The sequence below is a fragment of the Herpailurus yagouaroundi genome, unplaced genomic scaffold (assembly GCF_014898765.1).
Source record: "Herpailurus yagouaroundi ecotype Mexico unplaced genomic scaffold, PumYag 184, whole genome shotgun sequence".
Lineage (NCBI taxonomy): Eukaryota > Metazoa > Chordata > Mammalia > Carnivora > Felidae > Herpailurus > Herpailurus yagouaroundi.
The window spans coordinates 25,732,665-25,745,993 of NW_024412415.1; the positions used below are offsets into that span (position 1 = coordinate 25,732,665).

The following is a 13,329-nucleotide window of genomic DNA, read 5'->3' on the forward strand; positions in this document are numbered from 1 at the left end:
GGTCAAAAGTCTTAATCAAGTCTTCACTAGGCACAAAGTATGAGACTAGATTATTTGTGAGGTGGGTGCCGTACACATCGATGTCCTTGAATGCCAAAGGGAGAACCAAGAGCTTCTATTCCTACACAGAAGGACAAGCAAATGTTCATTAGTACATCCAGCCCTCATTCCTTTGGTATTTTGGATGGCAAATAAGCTAATGGTTGTCTGCTGAAGACAGTTACAGATCAGGTACCTATACCCATGCTTCTTAGAGACTCAGAAAGTCTCATTTTTAGTTTCTGGAAAATTTAGGGGCTACAAATCATGCTAAGAATGGCAAGGAGGGAAGAAGAAAGATTCATTCAAGGTTAAGATACTCATTAAGTGACCACCCACCATCTGGGGGTTGTGAAACCTAACTTCTGTCACTTCATGTAAAAACCTTCTCTACCTCCTGCTAAAAGTGCTGTGAGAAACACACTGAATTTTAAAACTAAAATGAATTAATTTTCTCTGCAGCTCTTATAAAATGCTTTGAGATTAGCTGTTGACCCTCTGGAAAAGGCATGCAGCTCACAGTGATCTGAACCAGCTTAACAAACAGTTCTCGGTGATTCGCGACTGGAACCATCGAAAGTGCTATTCAACCAGACAAGAAGGGTCTCTGCCACCCTCCCCTTCTCCCTCACCACAAAGGACAATAAGCCTTCCTATCTCTGGCTGTGCCTCCACCATTTTCTTCCACTCTGCTATGTTGTTTATGTAGCAAGTGCACACCAGTGCACACAGCCTTAGCACACTCTGCAGAATCTGGTACTTTCATACAAGCAAAGCCTAAACAAGCATATGTGACTCAGGTATTGATCCTATAATTCATACCAGCATCAAGAGGGAATATCTTATGATAACTACTGTTCCCAGAGAGTGAAAATGAAGCCCACAAATTTGACTTTCCTCCCTTCCAAAAGTGGTGCGGTGCCTACTTCCCTTTGCACTAACTATAGGCTACACATAGTGACCCACTTCTAATGAAGGGTATGACAGAAGTGACACTGTGTGACTCCTGACATTAGGTGATAAGAAGCATTTGGCTTCCTCCTTGCTTTCTCTCTTGGATCACTCACTCTGGGGAAAACCAGCTGCCAGGTTGTGAGGATACTCGAGCAAGCCCTTAGAGAGGCCCATGTGGAGAAATAGTAAGGCCTCCTTTCAAGAGTCCTATAGATGGGTGACCTTGAAAGGAGATCCTCCTGATGCTGTCAGGCCCTCAGATGATGCAGCCGTGGCCCACATTTTGGCCCCACCCTCATGAGAAGTCCTGAGCCAGAACCACCCAGCTGAGCCCCTCCCCAATTCCTTTCCCAAAGAAACTGAGAGAGGTAACTTAGGGCTACCACTAGGTTTGAAGGTAAAGTGTTACACAGGATCGATAATTACTAAATAGACTATCTAGAGATTTTCTGGAAAACAGAAACTCAAACCGAGAAGCTCGCTTACCCGAGCATCCTGGTCAATCAGTTCATAATCAATGACGGAGCCATCCTCTGCTCTTCTACCCTACGGAAGAAAACAAAATTACGAACATCAAATAGGTTTCTTTGTATATTTTAAAGTTGAAAATGGTATCTTCTCCCCAACTCTTGTAAGCCGTGATTTAATCTACTGAGCAAACACACACTTAAAGTTTTTCTTCACTTGGGATGCCTGGGTGGCTCAGGTCATGATCTCACAGTTCGTGGGTTCAAGCCCCACATCAGGATCTGTGCTGACAGCTCAGAGCCTGGAGCGTGCTTTGGATTCTGTGTCTCCCTCTCTCTCTCTGCCCCTCACCCGCTTGTGCTCTCTCTTTCCCAAAAATAGACAAACAAACAAATATTAAAAAAATTTTTTTCTTCATTTTGAAGTCTAGACAAGACTAAGGATTGGTACAACTGAGGTAGTGAAGTGGGGGGAGGGGTGGGCCTCACCATCATCAACCCCCCCCTCTCCTGGGATAGGCACTTTACAGAATTCCCTCTACCTCCAAAAAAAAAAAAGCTACCGATATTTAGTTCCCTCCCTCAGTGAGCTTACAATCCTGATGGAAAAATAGCATGGAACAAAGATAAAACAACACAGTAATCCATGGCTTAAGAAGACATGAAATGCAAAAGAAGGGAGAAATCTGACAGCATAGTCAGCAAAGTCTGTGGACAATGGGGTAGGGCTGAGGTGAACACTGAAGGATGTGTCAAATGAGGCTAGTAAAGGGGATGGGGAGAAAGGCACTCCCCGTGGGAGGAACAGCACAGGAAGAGGCTGAGCGTGGCCACAGGTCAGTGAGGTGCCACGCAGCTACAGGGGAAGGGAGGCAGGGGGGAATCCTAGGAGGATTAAATTAGGGAAGGGCAGGATATAGGGACCTTTTTATTTACTGTTTTTAATGTTTATATTTGAAAGAGAGTGAGTGCAAGCAGGGATGGGGCAGAGAGACAGTGGAGACAGAGGATTGGAAGCAGGCTCTGTGCTCACAGCAGGGAACCCGATGCGGGCTCAAACTCACAAACCATGAGATCACGACCTGAGCTGAGGTCTAACGCTTAACCGACTGAGCCACCCAGGCGCCCCTGGATATAGGGAACTTTTAAAGGCAGCGGAGAATCTGGATTTGATGTAGCAGAAATGCATGTGATCAAGGGAGTGAAACAGTGAAGGCAGCCTTCAACACATGGGTGGTTGGTGGTACACAGGGCGAGGAGTCGCCAGGGAGGGCTGTATGGAGTTGTTACAGTAATGGAGATGTGAGTGGGCAGGATGCAGCATGCCAAACAATCATCTGTCATTAAGGTTCCTGAAGAAAATCATTTCTCTTCCCTCCCCCGGCACAGAGGCTTTAAATTGCACACTGGTCAGGACTCAGAGGGAAATGCCTTTCATCCACATTTCTGCGTTAACATTAACAAACAAAGACCCCCTCTCCAGACAAAGGACTACCTGGGCAAATCCTCTCATAAGACGTGAGAGCAGAGAGAACGAAAGAAAAAACAAGAGGGTCACTTCCCATCGAGTCCTATGTGGCTACAGATAGAGGCAAAGTGACCTTCCCCAAGTCATGTGGCAAGGGCTGCCACATAATCCAGGCCAGGACTTGAGAGCTGCCTATTCCTCCTCTGGCCCCAAAGTCCACTTGACCATGCAGTTTCTCAGGATAAGAAATCCTATTATACAAAAATGACATCTCTGCAGTGACAGTGCAAACCCACTGTCAGAAATGAAGCTGGCATTTCTGATGCAGGCACAGAGGATTGACTTAATTCGCTCCCAGGTATAAAATGTGGTATGTGACTTGCCTTGGGAGGAAACAAGGACAAAGAAAGAAACCGGAAACCAACCTTTGCAAGGGCAACCATCAGCTTGCGGAAGTCACCGGATGTGTCAGAAATGATGTCTTTCTCCAGATCAGTCTTGTACACTTTGAAAACAACACGTCTGGTTTTATGCTTCCTGCCTGTGCAGCCAGCCAGCCACCCACCCCAACTGCCCCCTGCCCCATTAAGCCTCTGAGAAGCAGAAACAGTTGTGGCAGCATGGATGTATCCACCCAAATGAGGGCAGATGGTCTAAGATGATTTTTAGACTCATAAAATCAGAGCTAAATGTTATTATCAGTGACAGGAGATAGGCAGGGCTGGATCCAATCAGGCATTCTCAAGCTCACCTTTGATCAGTGACCTCTTTTGTAGCTAAAATACTGGTTCCCAAACTCCTTGACTAGGAATAATCACTTTGAAAAGGAAAAAAATTGGAGGGCTACACACACACACACACACACACACACACACACACACACACACACCTGTGCTTTGTTATCCACTGAATGAGAAACTGCACAATGGCAAAAACTTGTAGGAATTAAATATTACTCTTAAATGAATCTGTATTTCATTATTCAATAGCTTCTACATTGAAACCTAGTAACAGATACACATGTAAGCTGCATCATTTATTCTAGCCACAGCATCCTGTAGTGCTTGGTGCACACAGATCCGCATGCCTCTTGCAATAATTATCCACAATCCAGAGTTGGGAACTTCTTAAGCAGAGACTGGAAAGCACCCAATACATTAAGTCCACGTACACTGCTTTCTACTTCCCTCACCAGACCCTTAAGAAAAAAAATTGTTTTCTCGCCTTTCCCTCCTGCCTATCCTTTTATAGAAGTTCTAGCAGAATGTAATAACCAAAACCCAGGCCACAAGAAGGTAGAAAAAAGGGATCTGGACAAGGGCAAACCCCTGGACGGTCCAGATGGCATTTCTGCATACGTAATCTGGGCATCCTATCCCCAGCACTAGCCCAGGTAGCCATGACGGGGTTACAGAAATTGGGCTGACAAGCTGCATCACAGAGCGGGAGCTACTCACTTTCCTTGTAGACTCTGTTAATTTCCTGAAGCTCTTGGTTGGTCCTTGAGCAGATGATCTCAATGAGGGAGTCCTCATCAGTCCCCAGCCCCTGTGAACCAGGCAGCACAGACATCAGCAGGGGAAGTTCTCCAGGCCATTAGCCTACTTCTCCAACCTCAATCAGGTAAATCGCAAACATGGATTGGGTCAGTTAGCATGCTCCTTTCTACATTCCTACCTAGGGGATCTGTACTATATTCCTCAGCACAACATAATGTTATTTTCTATGTCTATTTTCTATGTGCGAATGTTAAAAATACATATATATGTATGTATATCAAATAGGAAGAGACAGTAATGGAATACACCAAAATGTTAAAAGGGGTTGCCTTTTGGTGATGGGTTTACAAAATGAGTAACTTTTTCTTCTTCCTATTTTTATTTTTCAAATTATTTTAATAGATGGGAAATTTTTCTTTATTAAACAATTCTGCTCAGTAATTTAAAATAAAGGAAGAGAGAGAGTTTGTTGTCCTCTGCAGCCAGCACCACTGGAAGGGAGTAAGTCTTTTACCAGGGAAAGGTACAGATAAGATAAAATTTTTAGCTTCACTTCTTTGAAATGTAAAATTGGGTTAATGTTAAAAATTTCATTCTTGTACTTCCACTTTCGCTTGATTACTATGCACTCTTCAGGCATTTTAGGGAAGCAAAAGGAAATAATGAAGTGCCAAATAAACCTAGACACCAACACTTTATTAAGGAATAAGAATTTGATGGGTGATGTATTCAAATTTAATATATACACTTTTGAACGTGCCAGATAGCTTGAAAGGACTCAATGAAACATGTATTTCAAAGCTGGCTTCATGATCAAAGTCAAGATTTAATAATCAGGATTCTCTAATACTTGTCTTTCCGAATATGGAAATATCACTTTGAACTAAGTAGAATTACAACTGTTTAAAATGTAAATCAATTATAAGGTGTTAATACAATACGAAACTTCCTTATCCACATGAAAAGTGTGTCAGCTATTAATTAAACTTATTAGAGTTTATATGCCCCTGAAAAGTGGTTCATATAATATAAGCTAAACCTCAGGTTAATGGTTAATTTTGAATTTTATTCATAATCTAATCTACGAGCAAATGCCTCTTCTTCTGAGTTTTTAATCATGACGTGTAGAGGTTCTAGCAAAGCCAAACTTTCTTTCCATCTTAGCAAAAGGTCTACGCAACATTCTACACAAATGTTATAGAATGACGACTGAGTGTCTTCAAATATTTTAGGGGGTAGGCTTTCAATCTCGAGATGATAAAAATATAGACTAGAAATAATTCATGTATTGGAAGAAATGCCATATCCTGACACTGTTGAAATATAAAACAGGTATATCAACATAAGATGTTTTCTTCCATCGCTGATACGCCAGTGTTAATATCTGAGAATTCTAATAGTGTTTTTATCTCTATTCAAAGGTGACCTTGGCAATTTCCAAAACTTGGCCCAAGCTTTCCACAGATTGTCTACAATTCCTATCACAAGGGCAACTTCTACCGTAACATATGGCTAATATTGCCACTGGTATTGCCAGAAGTCAAAACAGATTTTTTTTTAAGCATAGTTCAGTTAATGTCACTTCGAGCTTTATGGATTTCAGAAGGGTACTCAACTGTAATAGCTAATGGAAGAGCTGGCACCAGGTCAAAGATTTAGTCGTCAAAGCACCTTTCATTGGGCCCAATTACAGAGATTACAATGGTGACTGACAGCTTGAACAGGTCTATTTCAAGTCACTAATACCTAGTCATCGATACTAGTAAGATTGTATGAATTACAACTAAATAGATTTTTGACGAAAATAAGATAAACTGATCTGAAGTGATGATGGTCAGAAGAAACCTAGGACAGGCTGACTTCCATGACTCCAATAAACCCACGATTTGGTTTTCAGGAGTGCTCTTTTTTTCAAGCAGGGTCATTAAATGTTGTTGACATTTTATCATTTGTAATTCTACCTTCTCTGCAATATAGCCTACTTAGGAAACTCAGAGCAAGTCAGCTCAAATAAACTGAGTACAGGTTGGACTAGGCTGGAGAACTGAAGGAAGAAAGAGATTTCCTAACAAATCTTTCAGCAGCCCTGAGCTATCAAGTCCTGGGCAATGGAAGTGCCCGGTGTGAGAAGCCGCCTCACTCTCGAGGTGTTCTCTGGGGAGAGAGATGACATGAACCGTGACATCAGCTCTGGTGACAGGCTTACAGCTTGGTCCTTCATAATTCAGGAACAGGCATCATAGAAAACGCACTCGGACTTAGAATAAAAAATGAGAGCTATAGTATTCCCCTGTACTCTGGAGGCTTTACCCAGTTTTATCAGCAGAGGGCAGTATCAGATTATTCAAAGTGTTACAGGCACACACCACATATAAAAGGGGTTATATTTTGCTGTAAAATGCCTTTATGTTTATGCATCTATCACATTTATATAATACTGGATGTTTTAGGTATGCACAAAATTCAGGGAGTTTCTAACCTGGAATTTTTACTATCTAATGTAACTGAAAATTCTAAATTAACTTTGCAAAAGCAAAAAGCAAACAAGAGATAATCTGTGCTACAATACTTTGAACAAAACACAGGTACCATTCACAATCTGAAACCACCCTTTATATACACTATGATGTTCGGATTTTTTTCCTGACTTTGAATCAAACAGTGGGACTCACAGGAGAAGGTCAGAAGAAGAAACACTCAAGACCGCATAGGCAGAATTTGCAAGCTTCACTTAACAAAAGCTATGAGTTTTACTTTTGCCTCAATATCACAACAAATCTTTTTTTAAGAAGGAAGTGCAATCAAGGAAGTACTTTTTCCAAATGGTAATTCCAATTGCCCAGGTGCTGAGCAGTAGCAGCTGGTAACTGACTTCTCAGCATCATGAAATTTCTTTACAGTCTTAAAAAAAGTAATTGAAATATTTTTGGTACAAATCCTGAGACTTATAGCTCCAGTTCATTAAAAAAAAAATGGTTCCAAATGAGAATTCAACAAAACTAAAAATCACCTAATTATACTTAGAAAGCTGTAATTTACAAATATTAATGGCAGATTTGACAGAGATTACATCTCACACATGTTTACCTTCATGGAGGCTTTCAGCTCAGAAGCATCATACTGAGCAGGTGTTTTCAAGAGGCCCAAAATCACGGTCTCCAGGTGGCCGGACAAGGCTGACTTCAGTGCTGATGTAAGTTCCTTCAGAAAAACGGGCAAGAACATGGAAAAAAACAGGTTGGTAACCAATGTTCCCTTTAAAACTGGTGAATGAAACAAAAGTAAGTGGGATGTGTTTGTAAGGCAGGTTGTGATTCCTTAGCCACTCTGGGATCTCAGACCAAACTGTCCCTCAACTGCATTCCCCTCAGTGGACCCAGATGTCAGAAACAAAAAGATCAGACTGCTCTGACAAAATCCCTTCACATCCAAGCTGAGCCATCTTCTCCCAGTCATTAAAAGGAAACCAGGGCAGTATGCAATTTCTCAGAAAGCTAGGGGTGTGAGGACACTTTATAACACCCTCACAAGTGATAACCACTCATAGAATACAGGGCACTTTCCAAGCTCAAGACCTCTGCTAAGAAGGAGGTGGTTAGACTAGGGAGCCCCCTGTAAAAGATGTTTATGCAGCTGCACTAGAGGTGGCTGCTAAAAGTCTCCAGAGGAACCAGAGGCCCCGCCATGGGTGGAAGTTGGATCATGAAGTTTTCCTATGCAAAACACTTCATCCAGGACTGAGAAAACATCTATTTGTCCATACCAAACTGGGGCCGAGTTGACAGAGCCGATGGGAGACTGAAGTCCCTCTTTCTCACCCCCTTGACTTTCCCGCTCTGTATTATATCTTAAGGTTTTCACTGTCATAATTAATGTAGATTTTAAGTCAGAGGTCTGAGTCAGCACCAATGTATGCTGACAAATACACCAATTCAATTCAATGTGTCTTTTATAGCTGCTTCCTTGACGATTAAACTTCCTACACATCACGAGCATTGAGTGATGCCTGAACTCTCCCACTGTAATGATTTTCCTTTCTTTTCACTTGTTCCCTGTTCTCTCCCTTCTTTCTTTCTCCCCTGCTTGCCAGCAGCACCTCACAGCGTCTATAATGGTGCCAGGAGATGATGTACAGTCTGCTTCTGGCAGAATCTTTGCAAACCATTCATAGGTGGTGAGAGCTGAGATGGATCTCAGCAATCACCTGGCCCACCCCTTCCAAACCTACTCTCTTCTGATTCCTGGTGTTCTAGTAACACACAGCACCTAGAAAGGGACTTGAAAAGCAACACCTGCCAATTATAACACCAATTTTCCAATTTGGAAATTTGAGGTTAGGGAATTCCAAACTTAGCCTACCCTTGATACTCCTCGACCCATTGTCTGTTCAAACTCAAATAGCATTTGGGTAGCTACTGACTTCTTCCACTTCTATTATAAACTCCTATTGGCATTCAACTTCCCGCTTCTCACAAGGTCTAGCACAGGGCTTTGTATGTAACAGATACCCCAGAAAAGTTTGATAAAAAAAAATTACCATCCCTTATATGGAGAAATCTGGCATCTGCTTGAACATGAAAAAACAAAACAGAAGACCGAGATTCTCCCCCAGCTCCTCTCCACTTCTATTAGCTCTGCCCATGGTCTTCAAAGCTCATGACCTAGGCAGCCTCAGCTCATATCACTAACATACTCTACAATACAGGGCTTTCTCCTTGACTATGCAGACAACTCATTCAAAACACTAAGGTTCTACTTCCAAAATCTCCTTCGGAAATTATCTCAAGTAATTTATGTATCTTTCTGCACACAATGACAATTTTCCTTAGCCCAAGACTAAGAGACATCACGAATCAGTAGGAGAGTGAACTGTCCCCACCACACACAAAGCCTGTGTGATCAATGAACCCTACCATAATTCTGGTAACACGTTCCCTCCAACATAGTATGTGAGGGCTTTGTTCATCTATCTACTTGAAATCAAGACCCAGGCATCTCTGTTTCCATATACACTTATGTGTACACACCCAAGTGTGTTCTAACACCCCACTCTGGAAGTGACAGACGAGGAAGCAATTACAGGCATAGTGCCCAAACAGGTGAGACTCCTGCTCCACCTGGAACTCAGTCCTACCAGCTCCCAGATCCTTTTAAAAAATTGGAGAAATAAAGCACTCCCCTCATGGCTCACTACAAAAGACTGTGCAAGTCTAGTTGGAAAAAAGCATTCTAATGCACATGAGATAACAGAAGCCAGATTCTTCCAATTGTTTGAGTAGGTGGGGGTTGGAGCTATAGAAGGCCTTGACCTGCAACTCTCAGAACCCTGGTGGTCATGTCAACCCCAAGAAAAGAAATGTCTTTTCCAGAAGCCTTCCAGCTCACCTCCACTGTGGCTACGAGTGAAAGCCGTTAAGTCAAACAGGAGCTGCAGGAAGCCACGCTTACTGCACTGTCCAAGAATAAATCAAAAGCTTTTAATAGCAAGAAGTTAAAAATAAAACATCCCGTCCTTAAAAATAAAATTTCCTAACACTGCAACAAAATAAAGGATGAACAAATGCTGGGTTGTTCCTTAACCACTAGAGCACAAGCAAGGAAAAAGCTCACAAAGGCTCTTTAAATAGTGGGAACATGGCGTATTGAAGATAGCCTAGTAGACCAAATGAACTACTAACTAAGCCCAAGAATTCAAGTATATATATATTTTATAAGAATGAGGAGAACCTACCAGGATCAATCCTAAGTGAAGTCTAGGGTCCTCAGATTAAATTAGAAAGATCTTATCAAGAGCTAGCAGAAGTCATAAAGATGAAATGAGTTGCTACATATAAAGAACTACATGCCTGGCACAAAGCAAACATTCTAGAAATGAGACATGTTGTTGATAATCCCTAGTCCCTCCTAACTTTCTGTTCCCAGCAGTGCTCCCTCCATACTCTCTGGTTGGAGGAGGGCATATAGTCTTTATGGTTGAGCTCCAAGCACTCCAGGGGGCCATGAAGTGTGTGAGTGATGACTCTTACAAGGATGTAAGAGGAAAACCTCGGATATCCAAGGAAAACCTGGCTCTTGCTGGGATGAGCCAGAATCCATTAAAAGAAAAAGCAATGGCTGAGGAAATGAAATGGAACAAGGAATGCCCTCCATCCCTGAAATTGCTTGTACCTTTTTGGTCCTTCTCTGGTAGGCGAAGGCAATATCCTGTCTCTGTTCATTGCTGCGGTTGGTCAAAATGTTGACAATGGTGACCTCATCCACACCTACGGAGATACAAGTTGTGAGTAGTTAATAACCCATGTGCTCTAGTCTTCTGGGCTTATATTGAAGGTTTCAAGCAGTTTTTTCAAACCGTTTTCCAAACTGTTTTCCAAATACTGTTTTCCAAACTATAATGCCAAGACATCAAGGTTTGTTCTTTTTGTCAGTATCCTGCACCCAATGTGTTTACCAAATTTTTATCCCGACAGCCTCAAACCTCAAGTCTAAATGGACCTTTTGAATATCTGCATTTAAAAATAAACTACTTTATTCATAAATTGGTTTCTGGAATCAACCGTGGGAGGTGTGTTTGTGGGGCTTTGGCAGTCAAATGGAACAACAAAGATTTAGGAGGATTTTAAATGAAGGTCCCCAAATTGCCATTTAACTGGGGATTTAATAGACAGTAACTGTGAACTGAATTAATTGAGACAATTATTTATATTTATTGCAGGATTACAGCTATATAAGCAGCTAGGTATAATTTCTATAATTATAGAAACTGTCATGACAAATGAGTCAGATTTAATATGGCAGTTGTATTTTAATAGCATAATTGATTAATGCAATCAGACTTATTGAAGACTAAATTGTTTTTTAAGGAAAATAAATGTTCCACTGCTTTTAATCTTCAATAGCAATTTTAATAATCAATTTTATAACTTTATTAAAAAGAGTAAGTGGTTTAATCTAAATTAAATCTAAATTGGGAGTTATGAAGTGCCACCAAAATATTTTAGTACCTATTTTAATTGGAACATGTGTATTTACAAAGATAAGCAATGCCTTCTTGTATCTGAAAGTTTCCAATTTTATAACAGAAATACTCCTAAAATGCCATTTAACTTAAGAAAGCACGATTTTAAGAATTCAGAAAGTGAAAGGCCTCCCTCCTGACTGATTCCGAACTTTGTTCAGTAAAAGCAAGAGTCTTTTTGCCATAACTGGATAGGTAATTCTTGGGTGAGGGAGAGAACAGCAAAGCCCAAAAGGTCACATGCGAACCGCAAACAGCTTTGCCTAAAGGAAATCAGAGGAGCCCCAAAACAACAGAACTGTTAGAACTATAATGCTTTGAGGCAGAGGCAAGAAGCCAACTGATAGAGAAGGAGTCCTCAACTCTCAAGCATATTAGATCAAAATGCATTAGGTTAGATTTTCTGGGTATAAAAATAAGTAACATTTTTTTTGTATTTATATACTCATTTCAGAGTGAGTTCATACCAGTATGGTGGTCACTTATCTTAAGTGCAGCATCTATAACTTTAGTTCCGATTTTGAAAGTACCAATGTCAACAGAATAACGCAACTGCTATAAATGAGATGCAGTTTTAAAGATGCTTATTTCAGCATTAGAGAGAGTATCAAAAATTAAGGGGGGAAAAAAAGCCCTATGTCCAATAAGAGATCTATTACAAAAGTGTTCTTCTGTCCATACAATGGGATACTACCATCCTTCAAAATGATGTCATAAAATATTAATTGATGTGGAAAATGTCCATAATAAACAGTTAAGTAAAAAAAAAGAGAGAGAGAGAGAAAAAAACACAGATGGCAAAGCAATATATACAGTGTAACCCAATTTTTGTAAAATGCATGTGTACCTACAAGAAAAGATCTAGAAACCTTTATACCAAAGTTTTAATAGTGCTCCTGTGGGTGGTAGGATTACAGCTACTGAGATGGGGGGTGGGAGGGAGGGGAGGGTGGGTGATGGGTACTGAGGAGGGCACCTTTTGAGATGAGCACTGGGTGTTGTATGGAAACCAATTTGACAATAAATTTCATATATTAAAAAAAAAGAAGGATTACGGCTACTGTAAAGTTTTCTTTCTTTTGATTACATGTACCTTCAAAGTTCACTATAATGTCATAAAAAGGGTTCTTTTACATACAGAGTAGTGACATGCAGTCATTGATCTAGAATCGACTAGTGACCTCCCATCAAAAGATCCCTAGCATGATTCTAAATACCTTAATTAGAATGAAACACAATATGCATAATAATTACAAACTTCATCTACGTAATTCTCGTCGGTTTCTAAAATATCCTAACACAAACTGTCATTCTTCACAACTACCCAGTGAGGATAGGTATTCCTCTTTCTAGTTTGTAGATGAAGAAGCTGAAGCTCAAAGACATTCCAACTATTACAGGTGTAAACATATGCCTTCTTTGGGTCTCAGTTTCGACATCTGCACAAGTAAGGCACTTGAAAAATGACCCCAGTTCTGCTTCCAGGAAATACTAACAGATACAATCTTGCGAGCCTACCCACAACTGTGTTCTCTCTCTCACTCTCCTTAAATATTCTATGGCTCTAACTTCATGTTAGGGAAACCATTGTTTACAAATGTGTTTTTGCTTTACATTCAACTTTCTTACCCAAATCTGAAAATGCTAGAAAACAACAAAATCCATCATACCCTCAAACCTCAATTCTAGTATTTCCTGAAAACAATTTTAGGGCTGCTGACCTGAATGCATGCAACAACACTGACCCATAAAAATTCTTCTCCCTTGGGGCGCCTGGGTGGCTCAGTCGGTTGAGCGTCCGACTTCAGCTCAGGTCATGATCTCACAGCTCGTGAGTTCGAGCATCGAGTCGGGCTCTGTGCTGACAGCTCAGAGCCTGGAGCC

General features: G+C 41.0%; 1 protein-coding gene across 3 annotated transcripts in view; it reads right to left on the reverse strand.

Annotated features, from left to right (window-relative positions):
• ANXA2 (annexin A2) overlaps nucleotides 1-13,329 on the reverse strand; it is a 43,475-nt gene that overhangs the window by 4,437 nt on the left and 25,709 nt on the right. For all 3 annotated transcript variants that reach the window (XM_040492851.1, XM_040492853.1, XM_040492852.1), the window contains exons 4-8: nucleotides 10,596-10,690; nucleotides 7,515-7,628; nucleotides 4,386-4,476; nucleotides 3,354-3,433; nucleotides 1,480-1,539 (exon numbers count right to left, since the gene is read on the reverse strand). In XM_040492851.1, the coding sequence (XP_040348785.1) occupies nucleotides 1,480-1,539; nucleotides 3,354-3,433; nucleotides 4,386-4,476; nucleotides 7,515-7,628; nucleotides 10,596-10,690 (440 nt within the window). The remainder of the gene's footprint in view (nucleotides 1-1,479; nucleotides 1,540-3,353; nucleotides 3,434-4,385; nucleotides 4,477-7,514; nucleotides 7,629-10,595; nucleotides 10,691-13,329) is intronic.